Source organism: Rattus norvegicus, chromosome 17 (genome assembly GCF_036323735.1).
Source record: "Rattus norvegicus strain BN/NHsdMcwi chromosome 17, GRCr8, whole genome shotgun sequence".
NCBI lineage: Eukaryota > Metazoa > Chordata > Mammalia > Rodentia > Muridae > Rattus > Rattus norvegicus.
Window position 1 is genome coordinate 78,391,861 of NC_086035.1, and position 22,257 is coordinate 78,414,117.

The 22,257-nt window shown below is 46.0% G+C and overlaps 1 protein-coding gene across 4 annotated transcripts in view; it reads right to left on the bottom strand.

Annotated features, from left to right (window-relative positions):
- Window positions 1-628: 628 nt before the first annotated feature.
- The window catches only part of Bend7 (BEN domain containing 7), an 82,971-nt gene continuing 61,342 nt past the window's right edge, over window positions 629-22,257 (bottom strand). For 3 of the 4 annotated variants that reach the window (XM_039096483.2, XM_039096481.2, XM_039096484.2), the window contains 3 exons: window positions 14,832-14,951; window positions 6,131-6,184; window positions 629-2,803 (listed from right to left, as the gene is read on the bottom strand). In XM_039096483.2, coding sequence (XP_038952411.1) covers window positions 2,742-2,803; window positions 6,131-6,184; window positions 14,832-14,951 — 236 coding nt within the window. In that variant the 3' untranslated portion in view covers window positions 629-2,741. The remainder of the gene's footprint in view (window positions 2,804-6,130; window positions 6,185-14,831; window positions 14,952-22,257) is intronic. The other variant, XM_039096482.2, reaches the window with a different exon arrangement.

Here is a 22,257-nt window from a genome sequence, read left to right on the forward strand (position 1 = left end):
AATTTTCTTTTGCAAACAGCATCATCCTGGTGCTTCCCCTCCCCCACCCCTGTCCAGCTGATCTCTTAAGCAGCGACTACCCCTTGCCACCACAAGCCCGCCACCCAAGTTCTAAACAGCTCAGCCCTCTCGTTTTGGAACAGATCCTGAGGTAAATCTCCATTGGAGGCAGATTCCAGGCTCCGGAATGTCACGAGCTCTGAGCCAGGGATTGAGGATGCCCCAGGGAACGAGAGGGGGCCTGGCACCCAGCCAGGCACAGCGCCCTGCTGTGTTGAAGGAAGAGAAGAGCAGCCTCCGAACTTCAGAAGCCACTTTACATGGGAAAAGATTGATCTGGCCTTCCCGTGTGCTGTTTCCATAGAAGCGGGGCTTAACCTTTTAAGTAAAGATTATAAGGCTACCTAATTCATTTAAAATTAGGCTTCGAGCATCTCAGTGCTTAATGCCCAAGTGTTTCCATGGGACTCGCTGTAGCCATTGATCCGACTGCCAGACAGAGCTGGGACTGTGACATCTACCAGGTTCTCTGCAAGAAATCTGCTTGCTTTATTCGTAAGCGTAATTTCCCGCTCGGGCATCAGCCCCGACACAGGAAGACTGGGGTAGCAAGCGAGATGCGCGTGCGTTCGATTAAAGTAATTTATTGTATTTTTCCAGAATGGACATAAAGGGCATGTTGGGAGTTGAAATCACAACACAGTGTTACACACCATTTTCACAACTAGCTTTGCATTGAATTCTTTTAAAAGAACATCATAATTTTAAAAAATCTGAATATTTACATATTAATAAAACATATGTACAGAAGATTGAGGCATAATATCCACGGATACGGACTTTTTTCCTTTTTTTTTTTTTTTTGCTAAGAAAGCCTATAAAAAGGTTTCTGAACAAAGCTGCACAGTACACAGTAAGTTAACACGAGTACAATGTAAACTTACGAAACACGGTTTGACTGTTACAGTTTTGATCTGTCTCTCCAGTTTGTGAATCCACCGCCCTTCTCTGTAAGTCAAACAATCCCTACCCTGCTCAAGTACTGAGAACTTCAAGCTGTCACCCAGGCTGGGAAGAAAGTGCTTTCTGAAGGTTTACAGTGCACACCCAGTTGTGAGCATATGTTCTCCCTGTACTAAAAACAAATTCACCATCATTTTAGTGAGCGAAGGGTAGTAATTCAGCTTCTCTAGTCCCCTTGAGGAGTCTTTCATTCTGGGAGGCAGAAGACTTTTTTGTTTTATCAGGACCCGCTGCAGAGTGAATGAGTCCTGGTCTGTCTGCAGCTCATCAGACCACTCGATAAAACAGACGGATTGGGGGCTGCGGGACACAGAAACCCATGGTAACTAAGCGGTAGGATAAGGGCAATTTCCAAGTGGCCCCCATAGCCTCCAAACGGAGAGAAATAAAAGGTGCATTTGCGGGGGAGATGCCTACTCTTGGGACTGACTGCAACACCTAGAGACGTTCCAGGGATATCGCCTGTCATCTTCACTAGCTGGCCTCTGGAATACTGCTCTGATCCTAGCTTTAGCGTTCTGTGTTCTGCGTGATGTGACGCAGTCCACTGGACAGGATCCTAAGTATATCCAGGTTCTATGTCCAGCTGGCCGGGTACTCCGGTCCTAGGCAACTGCTTACCCACTTCTCAGTTCTCTCACTGGTGAAGCACCACACTAAGTGTTGGCTTTAATCGGTGGCTGCAACAGTATCAGGGAAAAGGCTAAGCTTTGGTCGAGGCAGGCTTTTATCCCTGGGGTTTGGTGGATGGGAGCCACATTTGTTTTTCTTTTGCGGCTATTTTTGGCCTTGGTGTCAAGTGCCCAAGATTCGAGGCAATTTGCTTTACCTGATAAATAAGGTGTAGACGCAAGGCGTCTAAGGTATTTCCGATGCACGATTCCATTAGCAAAACAAATGTGGAGGTAAATATGTTTGTGACACATATATCCTCACAGCAAAGATTTCTTTAAAATAAACCCAGATTTCCCCCTCATATTTAGTGTTACATAAAATAGAAGGCAAGTGTGTGAGGGACCAAACAGACTGCAGAATGAACATGGAGAGAGGAAAAAACCAAAGCTGCTCAGCTGAAACTGTATTTAAAAGGCCCCACGGCTCCCAAGCAGATGGCTGGTTACTTTGAGTTATTATTATTATTTTTTTGTCATTACATCATCATAAATTATGTGAAAGTTTTTTTTTTTTTAATTCCCTAACATCATTTATTTCGTACATCATTTGTAGTTCTCCAGTTCTGAATGTCTGTTTCGGGTCACCATGACTGAAGTCCTAAAAGACGTCACTGGCCAGGTGGGAGCTCTCCTGCCTCTCAGAACAACTGTTTCCTTCTCTAAGCTGAAGAGGGGCTAGTTAGCGCTACTTTGTAACCTCTGTCAGTCCTGGAAGAGAAGGTTTCCTCTGCATGCAGCCAAGCAATTCACAATAAAATAAATAATGTTTAAAAAGACCTTGTCTTCACACCGAGGCTGTGAACAGACAGACACAGGAAGGGGATGGCTTCTTTAGGACGGGTCACACACGCTGGATGCTTCCAGGGTAACAGCTGTAAGCATGGTTCTTTTAAAAAAAAATATTATGCCAAACTGGAGTTGTGATACCACAGGTTACAAAGAAGTCATTCCGACAAGACAAGCCACCACAGGACGCCCACACTGCAGGACCTGCAACTGCTCCATGGACCTTGGAGGAAGCAAAGAGTGTTCTAGAATGCAAGTCTAGGCAATGGAACCTGGTTCTGGGTCCTCTGGGGTCTCTCTCCTGCTGACAAACGCGTGCCCTGCAACAGAGACAAGACAATGAGGGAGACTGCACCTCTGCAGGGGAGATGCACGTTTTCTCACATGGCCGGGGCTGGGGCAGAGCAGGCAAGTCGACTGGAGGGTTTGAGGGCAGGGCACATGCCCCTCTGGGCCAGCCATCTCTGTCAAGCTACTAAGCATCAACTTTAACTGAACTAAGTGAGTAATTCCAAGAATTAGGGATGTGTTTTTCAATTAGGAATGATTTTTTTTAAAAAAAGAAACAAACAAACAAAACAAAAACAAAAACAAAACCCAAGAAAGCCCATGAGTATATATTACCATTGGAGGTGTATTGTTCAACAACAGAAAATTTGATTTGTGTGTGGTGGTGGTGGGGGACACATCAGTAACAGTTGTCTCTGAGTAGTAACAGTAAGTAAACTGTCTTACTTGTGCTTTTGAAACATAAAGATACAAAGAAGGCCAACTGAGAATGTAAACACTGAGACGTCCACACAAGTATTACTCTATCCAAATCCATAGGCTCCACCTTTAAATTGGAAAGGAATTACTTTGATTGACTTTATACAATTTTTTAAAATGTCAATTGTCCCTGGATTTCTGGGCGCAGTCTCCGATCCAGCACTGCCTCCACATCTATGCCATGGTGTGTAAGTAGCTACTTCTGTCCCTCACCCTCGTCCGAGGGCAGGAATCTGTGTGGGGTCTGGGCTGACCGCTGCTGGAAAGGATCCCTGAATGGGTTAGCATCTTTTCAGCGGCCTGGTCTCTGCTGACTGTCCCAACACTTGGGGGTTAGGGGTGGGGCAAGAGGACCGGGAACTCAAAGCCAGAGGCCAACCTGGGCTACATAAGACCCCTTTTGAGACTCAACTGTATTAGCCGGGAACAAAATGTTGCCTGACCACCTGAGCGTAATTCTACCCTGATCACTTCAGGCTCACAATGACACAAGGATCTCCCCCTCCTCCCTGACACAAAATTTAAAAGAACGAAAAGACACTTAAAGTGCTAAAAGCACTGTTCGCTCTTGATGAAGGGTCAGCGTTGGTCAGCTCAGATAAACGAGGAGATGGAGATGTGGATCTCACACCTAGTTGGTTCCACAGCTCTGTTCAGTGAGGCTGAGCGCACTGCGACCGTGTGTAAGACATGGAGTTCACCCTCCGGATGGCCGTGTCGGCGCCTGTGGAGGGGTGATCTGCAGCGATGCAGACTAAGAAGAGTGCCAGATTTTTAATTTTACTCTGGAAGGCAACCAGGAAGCCCTATCAAGATTACTTAACTTGAAACTTAAAATCTGAGACCCTATCTGTGACCTCTTCCTTACTTTTCCAAAAGGATGAATACTTTAAAATCACACACAAGGCTGTCCAGTGGTCTGTATATCTAACAATAGTCTTTTTTTAATCACCTCATATTCCTGGGGCAGAATTTAAGAAAGGAATAGAGGCAATGAACTTAAACAAGTGGACTTTGGGTAGACTGAATCATTATACATATTAAGGCTGAGCCACTGAAATGGAATCCTAACGTCCAAGTCTACGGGGATCTTTAAGAAACACGCAGAGAAGGGCTGCCTTTGGCCTAGGTATAACAAAGCTCTGTGCTAGAAGGGTTGGGACTCAAGGGGATGGGGCCCAACCAGGCTATCACCAGCTATAACACCTTGGAAAAGTCATCTAGTGTTTCTAGGCCTCAGTCTCCCCCACTCCCTTGAAAGAAAAGGGCAGGAGAAAAAGGAGATATTGGCCCAAGTGAGCTCCAAAGGTCCCTTCACTTTCCAATTTCTTGGGAGCTTGTCATTCCCGTAGAGCTCCTCTAGTATTCCCCGGGCTGCTTTTTCCTCTGAAACCTCTCTGCCGCTATCTTTAGACAGTTAAATGCAAGGGTGTAATTGCAAGATGCATGGTCTTCAAATGATAAAGCAAAAGCCCACTGTGTCATCTGATACAGAGGACAGCTGCTACAGATGCCCAGGGGACAAGAACAAATGTATGATGTCCCTCCCCAAGGGCTCTGAACCACAATTTCATTACTGTGATTAGTCTTTCCTGCATCTGCTGGGAATGGGTCAAAGGTGAGAAGAGTAGGATCGGTATGAGTCATCCTGATATTCAGAGAAGGGTAAGGAGCCCTAACGATCACATACCCACCCTCCTGACTCCATACACTCCTGTGTATGGAAACATGGAAAAACGAGGAGAGCTCCCTTCTAGAGAACTACTGTAGAACCTAAGAACTGGCTGTAGGCAGGTTTTTGTGCTCCATGTGACAAATGTATTTGTCCCTTGGCTTGTTGCTTGACTATTCAAGGCAGAGAATACAAGGTATGATTTACACTGGGGGGCAGGGGGCAGCTTCTGGCAGCTCTAAATTCACCTGAGCTTTGCTTTAGTAAACTCTAAGGTGTGTGCCAAGGTTTCTGAGCCTCAAGACCCTGAAGTCTTGGAGTTCATGGTCACAAGACCATGTGACTAGTAGGGACTCTGCCAAGATTTCCTGCAAACACACTCCACTCCACTCACATTTTCTGAATTTGACACTGAATTGAGGTTTTTATAGTTTAAGGTATTTTTTTTTTTTTTTTTGGACTGTCTGAATTTTGTGGAAGGAATCTTCAGGCAATCTTTGAAGGACAGTCAAATGGGAGTCCTGAGACCAAGCGGGGGATTAGTGCGGGGAGATTGTCTGACATGAGGCTGACTGGTCAGGCACCTATTCTACTCTTGGGTGTGAACTCACGCGAGGGCAGGAGGCCGGGATCAGAGGCATCACATGGAGTCCTGCGTGAGTCTGGAATCAACTGAACACAGCTGAGCAGAGAATGTGTCAGGACTCTGTTGCATTTGCTGACCTGGTTCACACCGGCTGGGCTGGCTTATTCAATCACACTTAAAAAACACAGAAACCACTACGTGAAGACTGCGGGTGCCTACCTCTCAAAGGCCTCTGGTGGAACAAGACAAAACGGGCCTGACTTTGGTCACAAAGTTGACAATCCTGGTTTAAAGCTAAATGTTGTTTTTAGGTCAAAAATGCTTTTTAATGTCTAAAGGCTCTGCCGGGTGGCATCTTGTGGTACTAACCCCTTAGGATTTGCATTTCTGAGACATTTATGAATATAAAATGGGGTGTAAGAAAAATGTTGTTTTTCATATTCAATGTGAAAACAGATCTGAACCTAGCCCCCCCCCCCCCCCAAGACACTCTGAATGTGAGGGGTGGGTCTATTACAGAAGCTGCCGGCTCACACTGCAGAAGGACGCATCCCTAATGGTGAAGCATTTTCAATGCAAATGGTTCCTTGCAGCAGGCGATGAAATGTAAATGTGTTTTACCTGTTGGGGGTAGAGAGATGCCATCCAGTCTTTCATCACCGTCAGCTACCTCTGCTGGTTACAAACAGAAAACACAAATCTCATTAGTTGTAGGAGCGCATATGGGAACACAATGAAAACAACTCCAGCGTCCTTCTCCCCGTTCCCTTCACAGGTCTGAGCGTCATTATTTGAACATGATTTCATTTGGATGGTCCCGACAGGGAGCCAACCTTCCTGTATTAAAAACGTGGGAATTCTCCCGATTGTATTTTATCAATCAGGGGTGATTTTGGTTCATTTCCTTTTACTTCATAAGCCCAAGCCAATGGCCAGCGGCAGGGTTTAACCGTACACTGAAAGCAGGTAAGTTACTGCCTTCTGGCCGTAGGACTGCACACACACACACTCTTCCCCCCCCCCCCCCCAGAGGGCCACTCACAGCAGGAATTCTCAGAAAGAACTTTTCTTTGGAGCTGCCTGGTTTCTGGAGCTGTCAGTCCTGGATCCATTTAGTCATGAAGGAATCCGCAGAGAGAGAGAATACGTATTTCTTCAAAAGATCCTCCCTTTTTGATTTCAGATATGAGCCTTGCTAGTCTGATATGGGTTTCAGTCTCCTTGGGGGTTTTGCAAAGGTGACCCTTCTTTGGACACACAACACACACACACACACACACACACACACACACACATACACACACACACACTCACCTACTAAAGCAAAGAGAAGGGCTCATAGGCCTGTTAACTCAAGGCAGTGAGTCTCCCCTAATAGGCTAGGGACGGAGGAAACATTTGTATATGGCGCCTGGGATAATTCTGGTGGTGTCCTCTCTGTCCTGCCCATATCCCATGGTTCCTGCTGACTGCAGAGAAGAGATAGAACAGTCAAGGACCGTTCTAGTTGCATGAGAGTAGAGACCACTAACAAAGATATAATATGGGCTGGAGAGATGGCTCAGCGGTTAAGAGCACTGACTGCTCTTCCAGAGGTCCTGAGTTCAATTCCTGTCAACCACATGGTGGCTCACAACCATCTGTAATGTGATCTGATGCCCTCTTCTGGTATGTCTGAGGACAACGACAGTACTCATATAAATAAATATTCCAAAAAAAGATATAATATTTAATAGTGTGGCCGAAAGAGAAATGGTAGGATTGCGCATGGTGATTTACAGAAAAGATGTAAGACTATGAAAGTTCTCTAGATAAAAAGAGAGGCATTTAGGCATTCTAGTTGGACTCTGGGTATGTGTGTGCAACTGCACGCACGCCTTTGCTGGCACACACAAGAGGACCCAGGTTGTGGTCAGCTGTCTTCCTCTTTCTCCATATAATTATCTGGGGAGAAGTTCTCTCACTGAACCTGTAGCTTGCAGTCCTAGCTAGACTAGCAGGCAGAGAAGCGTAGGACCCGCCTGTCTCTCCAGATATCCTAGAGCTGGGGTTACACCCATACAGCATCCCATCTGCCTGGGGCCAGGTTAGAAGAGGGCATTAGAGCTCCTGGGGCTGCAGTTATAGCCTGCTGTGAGCCACTCGGTGGGTACTGGGAATTGAACCTAAGTCCTCTGGAAGAGCAGCCAGTGGTCTTAATTGCTGAGCCTAATCTCTCTGGCTCCTACGTAGACTTCTTATGTGCAGGCCTTTATGTGTGCTTTTGTCAGAACAGAACATATCTGACCTCAATACATGTAAACAGTTATACATAAATTGGTGTACACTGGCTGCATGTGCAGAGCCAAGTGTCGTGGCTGAGGAACGTTCGTGTGTGTTAATTAAAACACCTGTCTGTAACAACAAGCTCATGGCTGCCTTTCTCTGGCAGTGATCAAGTTGTAAAAATTGGAAAAGACTGAGCAGGTCCAATAAAAATTTAGTAGCAGTGACAGCTTTACTCCTGGATCTAACGCAAACAATAAATTGTGATTTCAGCTCCGAGGAAGTAATCTAATAAAAATGATAAAAATCCACACTGGGATTGGAATTCTAGTTATAGAAAAAAAAATGATTACATGTGATGAGAGCCCCAAATGAAGTTGTTTGGATTTGCATAACGACCTTTGCAATCTTGTGGGGCACCGCTTTCTCCTACAGCCCGTGCCCACTTCCCTGAGCAGTGATCTGATTAGCTAGGCCCAATCAGAGTCTGCACCCCACTCCAGGAACTGAGCCAAATATGACAAACAGGGCTGTGGAAGTTGTGGAATATCTTTAACACACTGTCCATATTACCATTTTGATGGAAAATAAAAAGATGAGAAACCCAAGAGCCAGTCACATTATAGGTCCTGGCTCTTCCGGGAAGGACAAGTGGTTCTCGCCATCTGTTAGCTGGGGTTGCACCCTTGTGCTACTGAGAAGGAAGCGTACCAGTGTTTCACACACAGACACAAACTCTGTCTTCTGTGGCCAGGGTGCCATCCTTTTGGTCTGGCTTGTCTTGTCTTAAGAGTCAGCTTCCTTCCCAGTGGTCAAGGTAGCCTACTTGACACATCCTAAGTATCCAGTTAGAGCATTCGTGTAGACCTGCCGATCAAACGTTCAGATCAATCTCCTGAGCAAATGAGCGAAGGGAGTCACAGGAAAGAAGGCACCGGGGACCAGGCAACCGTTTGGGTCTCTTTCTGGAGAAATAGCCACGTGTGTGTGTGTGTGTGTGTGTGTGTGTGTGTGTGTGTGTGCGCGCGCGCACACGCGTGTGCATGCGTGTAGGAATGTTTGAGATGAAAATTATCAGCAGAAACGCTGTGATGTGTAACAAACTGTCAATGGCCAGTTTGCATAAGGATGGGGAACACAGAGGGGACATCCCTTCTGTGTACTGATGTGTGTGCTGAAGGGAAGAGTGAAAGTTGAGAAAGACCCTGGTCCCAGAATCCGACAAGATCTGCAGCCTCCTGCCCTGGACTGGGCCTGTGTTTGACTCCTTGGCTCCTCGATGGCAGTACTGTTTTGGGAGGTTGTAGAACCTTTAGGAGGCTTAGATGGCAGATGTAGGTAACTGGGAACTGGCTGGTTCTGGTTGGTTCCAGCCCTAGCCTCTGCGTTCTGTTTTGCGGAGAGGTCAGGAGATGAGGAGTCCTAATTACATGCTCTGGCCATCAGTCACCTCCCTCATCATGATGAACTTTCTCTTACCATGAACCACAGTAAAACCTCCCTTGATTTGCCTTTGCCACATACCCTCTCACAGTGATGAGGAATCCACACGGGTAACACGGTGAAGGTACCAGAAGAAGAAATTTAAACTAAACTTATTTTCATCTTGTGGTTCAGTTAAGACTGTCTTTTTTTCCCTCATAGGGATAGCCTCCTCCTGACTTTCTAGGACTCCTAGCTTTAAAGGTTTTCTTAAGACTTGAAATTTTCAGATCCTCAAGGCCTTTCCTCCAGAGGTGAAGGCCCTGGTACACGAAAGCCCAGTCAGTTCCCCGTAGTCGCTATAGCAATACAACTGGGGATGTCAGTAGTCTGAGTCCAGACAGTTCCTTTCCTCAGACTCCCAAGAAGATGAGGCACATTTCCCGTCCGTTCCCACCAGTCTCAGGAAACAGGGTGGGAGCAGAGCTCCATGCACAGGCATTTGCTGGCCCACCTAAGGTCATTCAGCTGCAGTGCAGGTCTGGGAGGACCGTGTGAGAGGAGCAGAATCAGGAAGGAGGCTGACTGGTGGGTCACTGCTGAGGCTAGATTGATGTCTGGTTTTTTTTTTTTTTTTTTAAATCATGACTCACTTCAGATTTCTCTCAAATCTGAATATCTGGGGTCAACCATTTCCCCTTTCAAATGAACAGGATGGAAGTCCTTATGTGTCTAACAGTTGGGCCATTCAAGGCAGAAGCCAGGAACCACAAGCCGATGCCATGCTAACTGGCAGAGATGCCTCTTAGGCCTCAGGCTCGGAACCTGCTTTGCCTGTAAACCCAAACTAACCCATCTCTGCTCAGTTGGGGACTGTGTTCCAGGAAAGCCTAATGGGCCACTTGTAGGTCTTTCAAATGTTGCTTTCCTCTTTCCTTTCTCCTTTTTATTTCCTATTTTAACCCCTTCCAGGAGTGGGAGGGGGTGTAAAGTCATACAGGGGAGGGGGCTTTTGTGATGTTATGTGGGGGAGAAGACCCTGAAGAGCCGAGTTAGTAGGAGGTTAATGTGCTGTCCACACTGATGAAGTGAGGCCACAGGGTGTGATAGACTCTGACTCTCTGGAGGACCAAGTGAGAGAAAGGAGACTGGGAAGGACTTAACAACAGCTGGAAGGGGGAAGGGGTCTAGAGAAACTGTTGATGGAGTACAATTAGGAGACTCTGATATGGTGACCACAGAGTGACACTAGGGACATGTCCACCAATGGGTCTACAGGGGGTAGAATAAACCTTTGAGCTTTAACTGAGAAGACAGCAGTGTTCTTCAGGAGTTCACATTTTGGCTAGAAAACCAGGGTGTTCATGTGGCACCGTGGAGTTACTGATGGTTTACTCATTCCTCTCCAGAGTCAGTCCTGTCTCACACTATGTCATAGGAGCAGAGCCTGCTCTCAGGAAATGGGAAAGGGACTCTACAGGCAACAGAAACCTGCTGACACCTCGACAGAAGGCTTCAGGGCAAGGGAGGCGCTGCAGTGCTTGGGAAAGCTGGAGACAGCAGCCAGTGTTAGTACCAGAGAGAAGGCCAGCTTGACTGCAGAGCCTGAGGCCGGAGGACAGGGCTGCATTGGGAAGGATTCAGCTGACCTGCACCTGTTAGAGATGACTGTGGTCTCAAGGTGTCCCTCAAAGGTGCTGTGTCCCAGCTCAGTCCCCAGTGCAGCAGAGCTGGCAGGAGAGCCTGGTGAGAGGTGGTCAGGCAACAACCTTGCCCTGCCTTTGAGAGTGGGTTATATTGTCACTGAGGAAGGGTGACTTCACACACACACACACACACACACACACACACACACACACACACCATACACACACACACCATACACACACACACACACCCATACACACACATGTACACACATGCACACACACATACACCCATACACACATACACATATACACACACAAACACATGCACATATACATTCGCATATATATACACACACATTAACATATATACACACAAATGCATACACATGCACACATACACATGCACACACACATACACACATATATATACACCCATACACACACATATATATATACACCCATACATCCATACATACACACACACACACATATACCCATACACACACACACACACACACACACACATATACCCATACACACACACACACACACACATATACCCATACACACACACACACAGAGCTTTCCTCTGTCTCACTCTTACTTTATCTGTGTCTCTGTGTCTTTCTGCCATGGGTTGATCCAGCAAGAAAGCCCTCAGTCTTGGATTTCTGGCTTCCAGAACTGTGAACCAGCCAAGTTCTGTCCGTGAAAGTGAATCAGACTGGGATGTTCTGCTCTGAGCGTCAAACACTCGGAGATTCACTGTCACAGCTCTCCATAACCTCTTAAGTGAGGAGCAGCTCCGTCCCCAAAGCCTACCTTCCGAACTGTCTCTGCTCCAGCCTCACAGATTCCCAAAGCCTGCTGTCAAGACAATCTAGGCTTTATTTTCACTTGACTGATAAGAATCACGCATAAGTTTAATAATAATAATAAAAAGAAATAAGTAAAGTCATGTGACAAGGCAGTTCCTTTCTGTAGGATCAAACACTAGTGCACAAATGTGGTTTTAGCTTTAATTGTCAGTGTAACTGAGCGAGTTGTGCTTTGGAAGAACCCAAGGCACTGTTTAGATCAAGTGGCCTGTGGGAGTCTGCCTTATTCATGTGGAAGGATCCACCCTCAACGTGGACAGCACTTCCTAGGGCTGCCCAGGTTAAAACCACAGGGCTGAGTTCTTTTCCTCTTTTGGCCTTAGGTCTCCCAGGTGACTTCCTCTACTTTGTGGCCTTTGGTGCTGACTCCATGCTGACATCAGAAGCAGCTTCTTTCAAATTCCAATGTGGGCTGAGTCTGTACTCTCCAGGGATCCCCAGGCCTTCACTGAAACCAGGACTGCAGGGGTCTCTAGCTCCACGGCCTGGGCAACTCCTGGGCTCTGAGCCCCTCCATTGTTGGACTACTCTGACCAATAGAAGTTGAAAGCAAGCAATAAATTCTCTTTTAATTAAAAAAAAACCCACATATTTATGATATACAACATGTATGAATTATCTGTGAATTACACTTTATTAAAATATGTGATGTGAACTCAGATATTCCTGAGTATATTATAATAACATTATTAGTCATGTCACATCACTCTTACTCCGTGTCTAACTGAAATTTTGTTCCTTTGCCTCGAATCTTCCCAGACCGCAGGCTCCTGTGACTGACTACATGCTGCACTCTACTTCTGGGAGCCCTCCCTTGTCAGATTCCTCAGCGAGGTTCCATGGCACTTGTGTTCCTGACCTGGTTTACTCCATTTAGCATAAGGCTCACCCGCCCATGTTGATGCAAACAAGTGAATTCCTTCTTTTTCAAGGTTCAAAAGCATTTGGTTATGTATGTACAGCACGTTTTCATTATTACTCAATCTACTGAAGTGGATGCTTATGGTGATTATATATTTTAGAAGCTGTTAGGAAAAAGTACTTCAGTGAATGCAGGGATGCAGATGTCTCTTTAACACACTGGGTGTGTTTGGGGATACACCAGAAATGATTCAGTGGGTCATGTGTGTGTGTGCGTGTGTGTGTGTGTGCGCGCTATGTGGGGCCAGAGCACAATCTCAGAAATGAGTTCAATAGGTCCTGTGTATATGTGTGTGTATGTGTGTGTGTGTATGTGTATGTATGTGTGTGCTGTGTACTGTGTGTGTGTATGTATGTGTGTATGTATGTATGTGTGTGCTGTGTGTGTATATGTGTGTGCTGTGTACTGTGTGTGTGTGTGTGTGTGTGTGTGTGTGTGTGCTGTGTTGGGCCAGAGCACAATCTCAGGTATTGTGTTATTCAGGTGCTGTCTCTTACTGGCTTGGTATTCTTCAAGCAGGCTAAGACACCTGGCCAGCCCACCCTATGAATCCAGCGCTGAGATTACAAGGGCATGCTACTTATTTTTTTTAAAGATTTATGTATTTATTATATATGAATACACTGTGGCTGTCTTCAGACACACCAGAAGAGGGCATCAGATCTCATTATAGATGGTTGCTGGGAATTGAACTCAGGTCCTCTGGGAGAGCAGTCAGTGCTCTTAACCACTGAGCCATCTCTCCAGCCCACATACTACTAATCTATTATTCACTTATTTATATTCTTGCCTGGGTTTTGAGAAGCTCTAGTGTTTGCATGATAAGCATCCTACCAGCTGAGCTGTCCCCTAAGGCCTGACTTTTATTGTTTTTGAGGAATCCTGATATTGTTTTGATAACATATATACTAATGTACATAAAATTTATAGATTGTATAAATAAAATTTATAAATACAATTATAAATAAATTTATAGATAAAAGTATAAATATCTTATAAAACTTAAGAGATTTGTGATCTAGTAGAGATAACCATTCTTGGATGATAGGAAAAAATCAATCCCAAGGAAATTCTAGCTGTAAGGTGGTGCACTGTCAGATTCAAGAGGCTTGAGGCTTGATGACCGAATCTAGATAGTCACAATCCAGCTGCTGTTCCCTGTGCCTAGGAAAATCGCTGCCAAACTGCCAGTGCTCAAGTTTTAAACACACACGTAAACACACACACATACACAGATACACTCACACACACAAGTAAACACACACACACTCACACACTCACACACATGTAAACACACACACACATACATAGATACACTCACACACAAAGTAAACACACACACACTCACACACATACACTCACACACACACACTCACACACTCACACACATGTAAACACACACAGATACACACACACACAAGTAAACATACACACACACTCACACACATACACTCACACACACACACACACTCACACACACAAACTCACACACACTCACACACGCCCTTTAAATTTCCAATTTGATGTGGTGTTTCTGACAGGATGAATTTTGCTTTTTTTTTTTAAATTTCTGAAACAGGTCCTGGAACTCACTATGTAGACCAGGCTGGCCCCAAACTCGAGGAGATCCTTCTGTTTCTATCTCCTGTGCTGGTATGGAGGGTATGCACCTTCCCATCCACTGTCTTTTTCTTCTTCTTTTTTCATTTTAAACTTTGAGGAATTAGTCCTTTTAAAAACTCATGTAGATATAACCACAAAAGACTCAGTTCTACACGTGAAGCACATTACACCACAGGTGACGTTAGTAATCTTTCCCCTTGGGGCTATTAAAAGCAAATGGCCGACATCGTTTTTACTATTCTTACTATTACTATTACATCTCTACTACTTTTACTATCATAAGACAACTTTAAAGATTCACTGGAGCCAACACAGCACATTACACAGAACATCTCCTTCTAGCGTCAGAAGACGCTCGATGCCCGAGCGAGAAAGCACTGTGCGTCTGTCATAAAAGTTCAGTAAAGGGGCTGGGGATTTAGCTCAGTGGTAGAGCGCTTACCTAGGAAGCGCAAGGCCCTGGGTTCGGTCCCCAGCTCCGAAAAAAAGAACCAAAAAAAAAAAAAAAAAAAAAAGTTCAGTAAGGCACCGTCCCCGATGACTCCTCCACAGCTTGTTCATACCTGAGCCTCTTTTCAACCTTCTTCTGGCCAGTTTAATCTGGTCCTGTAGAATCTGTACCCAGTCTCGTGGGCCGGGAAGTTTGTCCACGTGATTCGCAGTACAGTAGTTTTCTGTAAAGACTGAAAGAGAACACCGAATGCTACTAAACACGTTCGCAACAAAGGGGTGAAGAGCAAAACACGAACATAGTCCCAAGGAGAAAACAAGTCTGTGTCTTCTGCCGCTCCTTTCCTGGGGCTGGGAATTTGACCTGAACACACGCACAGGCCAAGCATGTGCTCTACTACAAGTTACTTCCTCGGCCCTGAAGTGAATTTCTACGGATACCCGACACAGAGGAATGGCCCCACAGACTCATAGCTTTGAATGCTTGGCCCACAGGGAGTCACTATCAGGAAGTTTGGCCTTGTCGGAGTAGGCGTGCCCTTGTTGGAGAAAGTGTGTCGCTGTGGGGGAGAGCTTTGAGGTCTCCTATGTTCAAGCTATGCCTAGTGTTTCAATCTCCTCCTGCTGCCTGCGAATCAAGATGTAGAACTCTCAGTTTCTCCCCCAGCACCATGCCTGCCTGCAGGATGCCAGGCTTCCCGCCATGATGATAATGGACTGAACCTCTGAACCCGGAAGCCAGCCCCAGTGAAATGTTGTCCTTTATAAGAGTTGTCATGGCCTTGGTGTCTCTTCACAGCAGTGGAAACCCTACCTGAGACAATCCTCCACAGCGGCACTGGTTTTTATGGTAAAGATGGCCGACAGCTGAGCCCTGGCTACACACGATGGCTGATGCTTCAACAAGGAACTGGTTGGGAACACTAAGCAGTTTGTGCGGAAACTGATCTTCTTTTGTGTACATGTGTCTGATGGGAAAAACATGTTTCATATAGCTCAGTCAGGTCCACTCATGACAGAGCTGAGAATGAGTGTTAAACGACTTCGTCTGTGTTGTTAATTTAAAATCGAGGGCAACATTACACAGAGATGTTCTCACGATGATCCCTACGGACTCCGTAGTCACCTTAATACTGCTGTCCATCTCACTGAAATCCTAAGACTCAGTCCAGGCAGGAATCAACACCCTGCACACTGCATTAGACATGAGGAAAGACTTGCCCTAGTAAACCACAGAGAGTCACAGGGCAGGACCAAAGAGAGACAGGACAGTGACCCCAGGAAAGTCACGCAGTGTGTGACCACATGTGAGGTGCTCGGTTGACATTTCTGTTCTCGAGCACTCTTCGACCCGCCTTTTTACCTCGCTGCCCGTGGGTCAGTAAGCGGCCGCATCGCACTGCCTCCGTGGTATTTAAAATATTGGTAATTTCAATGTGTTAAAAGGTCTCTTTCAAAAATAAATGGCAAAGGAAAATATTGACAGATGTAACCATACAAAAATTGAAATCCCCAGTCAGTGAAAAGCAAACACCTTAAAAGAGCTGTGAGACCTGGCCACACTCTATATGCTGCAGAATGTTCAATAGCTTTAAAGAATGCACTCATATAAAAGAGTGACTTCAATAGTCCCTGTAGATCAATAGTGTATTTGAAGCATAAAGTACTAGGGAAAAGGCTCCGCTAATATGTAAATCAAAGAACTGCAAGGCACATGTTGTATACTTGTCCTGTGCTGGAAAAATAATGTCAAAAGGGCTGTGTAGCAAAACTGTGGTATTACTACTACACTAGCAGCATTAGACTGGGGATTTTTTTTTCTCTTTTTCTTTTTTTTTTCGGAGCTGGGGACCGAACCCAGGGCCTTGCGCTTCCTAGGTAAGCGCTCTACCACTGAGCTAAATCCCCAGCCCCAGACTGGGGATTTTTTATTGGGAAATTCTTAAGGAAATAGAGAAGGAGGAAAGAGGTTGGATGTGTAAACTCAGACGCAAGCAGTCCAGTTGTGTAGAAGACACCAGGCACGGAGAAGACAGCCCTGCAGGCTGGAGGAGAGATGGGGATCCCTTTTGGAAGTTAAGACTTGTCCCAGTTAGTCAAGCATCTAGGGTGGGTGAGTGACAGCCTGTGGTTGGGTGCGTGAAGTAACAGATGAAGGGAAGGCACATGAGGTGAAGGTATAGACCTGGGCAAGCTGTTTATGGAGTGTCCCCCTGACATGGCCAGCAGAAGGACAGAGGGAGAGGTACAGCGAAAGAAGCCGGGCTAAGACACTGTTAGTCTGGGTCTGTGGGGACCAGCTCCGGCACCCTGGAAGACAATCATATAGCTGATACATTACCTATGATGAGTGCTATCAATATATATTTATTTATGAAATCATCACAGGGAAAAATTCTACATGCTTGGTTTTATTGCCATTGGTTTGTGAGACAGTGTTTCTTCTCTGCATAGCCCTGGCTGTCCTGAAACTTGCTCTGTAGACCAAGGTAGTTCAAGGCTGGCCTTGAACTAAGAGAGCCACCTATCTCTGCCTGCCACGTGAGAGGATCAAAGGTGTGCGCCACCAGAGGTCTACACATTTAAAACCTGTACTTTACCGCTAAGCTATGCTGCCAGTACCAAAGATTTTCCGTCTTAATTTTTTCCTCGACTGCCTGCCTGGCTAAGCCTGTAGATGCTAAACTCATTGGACATGAAGAGCCCATTGTACACATGGGAGTTAAAACGATAAACAGAAAAACTGGTAAGAAGAGAGAACATACAGAAGGGAGGGCACCGGACAGCATAGATTGTGGAGACCACCAAGAATAAATACGGAGACAGAGAAGCCCACTAAGAAGACCAGAATGACCGCAAAGCCAGGGATTCAGGCAGAAAGCCTTCTCAAGGCTCACAGGGGGCTCCAGAGCATTAGTGAAACAGAGGCTTGGCAAAGGTCTGCTGAGAGTCATTGCGGGAAGAGCCACCAACATCTAGACACACCTGAGCTCAGCAGGGAGGGAGGAGGACAGGGAGGAGGAAGGATGGTTTGTAGGTGGTGGGAGCAGGCAGCAGGGTTGCTGAGCACAGGATACATGAGAACGGAGGGAATGAGGAACCATTCTGGAGGAACTAGGGGTGAAGGGATACAAGACTGAAGTACAGCGGTCATCTTTGAACCAGAGGGGAGGCCAGAGGTTGGGGATACTGACAAGAAGTGGCTTTAACTTGAACTGACAAGAAAGTCTCTAGGCCGGAGGCTCCAGGCCCTGAAGACTCAGTGGTGAGGCATCATGGAGACAGAGAGTGTGGGAAGGTTTGGAACTGTAGACAACGGGCAAGTGCCAGACTGAGGACAAGCACTAAGGCTTGAAACAGTGAATGGGGTGGAGCCGTCTCCTGAGGGGGGGGGTCTGGGTGGGAGGGATGGACTGGTGTTAGCATTAGCTAAAGGAGCTCGGCAGCGGGATGGAGATTTAAAGCACGTGGAGACGTCAGGAAAACGAGAGCAGAGGGGGCTGACAGACAGACTGAGACGCTATACAGATCAGTAAATGGAGATATCAGTGGGTCAGCAGGCGAGGGTTAGACAGCCGTCGGAACATCTAGAACCATGCTCTGGAGGGATGCTGGAGTGTAAATGGCAATGGTAGAAGAGACATATGGAAGGATGCTGAGCTGTGCTGGCTGAGTGGGTACCAGAAGGCAAAAGTGGACGGCATTGACTAGAGATGGTTGTGAGCCACCATGTGGTTGCTGGGAATAGAACTCAGGACCTCTGGAAGAGCAGTCGGTGCTCTTAACCACTGAGCCATCTCTCCAGCCCGAGCAGGAAGTCTTAATTAACAAAACATATTTAAAGAAAAAGGACTTCTTTATAATTAAATGCCCACGATAACATTTACAAATGGAAAGACTGTCAAAAGGTGCCTGAAGTTCTGCTTTAATAAATAAAATTAAAAAACAACAACGATGCATTTGCATCTAGTATTCTATTCATTTAAATGAAAAAGCATACTGCAAAAATGACCGAGTAGACTGCCTTCTGAGGTAAACATCTTTCCACTTATGATGCTGTGTACACAATTAACTTCCATAGCAACCTCCTTTCTTAAGATTGTGAAATGCTTCTGCCCAAATTATCACACATTAGCAAGTTGTGCTTCCAAATAACAAAGGAGACCTCGGCTGTGCCGATGCCCAATGGCTCCCTGTGCACCAACAGCCAGTTCAGAAGAACTGAAGGGAAGGTTGTGCAAAGTTCTCTCTCATCCCATGAGGGGCTGCAGTTCAGAGAGTTACAGTCTAACCTTGAGCTCAGTCACTCATCATTCACTCAAAAAGGCAGCAGTTCCTGTTAATTTTTTCTTCTTTCAGTTAAAACTTTTCTGCTTTCAATTGAAAAATGCTAGAAAAATCACCATCCCCTGGGCCTGTGACTAAGACCTTTGAAGGCACAGCACGGGCTTTAAAAAAAAAAAAAAAACAAAAACCCGCCTACAGAAACAAATACTTCCACTGGGCACATTACTGACATTCTGGCCCATGGATTACATCCAAACTTCAAAGGGACTTTTAACTAGAATTTACCTATTGAAGATGAAATTCTATTCTCTCCATTACAGTCACAGACGAGACCTCAGAACGAGGCCAAAAGATTGTCATGGCGCTCATGTGAGAGCCTCGGATGTGCTACATGAATAGAGGTATGGAGTAAGCAGAATATATTTTGCTATCGGAATCCATAGCTAAAGGTCAGGCTATTTTCCCAGTAACACTTCCATTAGGAGTAATGATGTGAAAAGTACCATTGCATTAATGTGCTGGGTTTCCTACTACGTTAATAGTGGGTCATTAAGAATCATAGTAGGATAATTTGCATTCATCCTCGGAATGCAGTAGGTTCTAAAGAGAAATCTCCCTCCTTCCTATTTTAATGCATCAAGGAGAAAGGAGGGCTCGTTTTAAACGAGCCCAAATAATCTGGGCAAGTGGAACGAGACCAACGATTAAACCAAATAAAAGAGTTTAACATCTACTTTGCTTAATATAATTTGAGATCCCAAGGCGCAGAGAGTAAGTTAAAGTCACCGGGGAGATGACAAATGTTTGAGTAGACTCATACATGAATAATGACTTTCCCAGATGCTTGCATTCATTTGAGCCGTGCCCTTTAATTGTTTATAAATCATGAATAGGCTTGTGGTGGCTGAGCAGATCTTTCCCTGCGATGTGGCTTTTAATATAATCGTCAATGAGCTGGGTTCTGGGGAGCGTGTCTGATAATCCAAACAGAGCAGACTGGCCACGGTCCCCCAAACCAAGTTCAAGGGACTGCTTACTTGCATTTTTTTTTTCTGTATTGGAGTAGCAGAGTAGGGCGTGGTCTTCTAAAGAACATCACTGGGCCACGCACACACTGAGGAGTGGGAGATCTGTAGAGATTTGGTCTCTCTGTGGTTTAAGAATTCAAGCCAGCAGGGATGGTAACCCTTTCAACCCTACCATGACTCAGTCATAACTCAAGCTGCCAAATGGGGACAAAGGTTTGTATGGAGAGGATGGGAAACGTGGGTCTCCAGTGGATGTCAAACTCCTTAAGCCTTGAGGGGACAACAGTATTTGTAGTAGAGTCTCAACTGGGGGCCACTTGTGGCCAGGGCTGCTCAAAAGCAGAGTGAAATCTCAGGCATTGGAAGTAAAGACACTCATTCCCTTCTCATGGCCTCCAAGTCTGTTTTCTTAAGGCTATCACTTTAGACTTTCCCTGTGCTAAGTAAGCCATTCATATAGCTCATTCCATCTTCACAATAACCAGTAGGGTGGGTATTGTCGTCTTAATGACAGATGACAAGATCCAAGTATGTGCAAGTTTTAAATACCTGACTTGAGGCCGCACAGCCAGAAAGGATTGTTTTCTATAGAAATTACTGGGTTCTTTAAAGCTCCGATTTTGTTGATGAGCATATAAGTATTGTAAGGGAAAAGCAGTCAGATCCCCAGCAGAAGCAAAGCGATGATTAAGTAATTATTTCCACGTCAAAGACGAGAATGCTGATGCTATTTACAACCACGTGCAAGAGAAGTGTGGTGACCTCTTGGGGAGAGAAAACTGGGTGAAATCTAGCAGATCTCCTGTCCTCTGGACGCTAATCCATGAAGACCACTTGAGTAGATGGGGATAAGCCACACGTGGGAGTGGAGCCCAGTCATGTGTGGAGATGTGCGGTGAAGCCCAAGTCCAACACTATAGCAGAGGGGAGCAGGTTTTGCCCCCCGCCCCCCAGTACAGCAAGCAATTACGATGAAAGTGTGGCATGTAGACCTGAAGAGTCATGGTGTGGGGAACCCTGCTACATCAGATATAAAACCAGAGCTGGGGGCAGGGAGTGGGGGAGCAAGAGGAGGTGCCCAGTTGAAAGAGATAAGATTTGCAAAGAGAAGCGAAGTCATGGAGTCACAGGGAACGGGGCTCCACAAGATACTGATGCGGGTCCTAGGGCAGCCTAGGTTGGGTGTACCATGTTTATACACCAACTCACAGGACAGCTTGTCCCCATGGGTGCCTGAGTAACACCCGCTCTGGAAACCAAAGTGGCTCCATGAAGAGTGTTTTATATAGGTTGGAGGAAAGTCCAGGTCTTCATGTTTCACCGATTACATTAAACCACACCCTCTAATGCCACCAGGTCTCTGAATGCCCCAACTCTCCTTCCTACCACTGGTCTCTGTGTACTCGCAAATCTTAGAAGTACACTGTGAGACACTAAGCCACAAGAGGTCTTTTGAGATGTGACTCCTTCGGCAAACAGTCTCTCTCACCCATTCCTGTTGATCGTTAGGGGCTGTTAAAGTGGATGATGTCATCTGACCCTTTGCATAAACAGGGCGATGCTTCTTCTTATCTGGAACCTTGACGCCCTGTGGCCTCATTAGAAAAATAGTATGTGCTCATTCAGGAAATAGTTATCCCAGCACCCACAACGTACCAGGACTTACTAGGTGCTAAGGAATGAATAGCCTCTTGTTCTCAAAGAGTCTGTGGCAAAGTGGAAGATAAAGGCAAATCTAGCACTCCCGAGAGTCAGGCGGGGCCCCCAATGAGGGATGGGGTCACCAACCTCCCTTCAAAATTTGACCCGGAACTGTTCCTGTCTAAAAGAAATGCAGGGACAAAAATGGAGAAGGACTGAAGGAAAGGCCATCCAGTGACCATCCAGGTTCAACTTGGGATACATCCCATGGACAGGCACCAAACCCTGACACTATTACTGATGCCATGTTGTAATTGCAGACAGGAGCCTGGCATGGCTGCCCTCTGAGAGGCTCTACCAGCAGCTGACTGAGACAGATGCAGATACTTACAGCCAACCATTGGACTGAGGTTGGGGTCCCCTATGGAAGAGTTAGGGGAAGGAGTGAAGGAGCTGAAGGGGATGGCAACACCATAGGAAGAACAATATCAACCAATCTGGACTCCTGGACTCAAAGTGCATAGCTGGTCCGTGGCCCCCAGCACATATGTGTAGAGGACTGCTTTGTCTGGCCTCAGTGAGA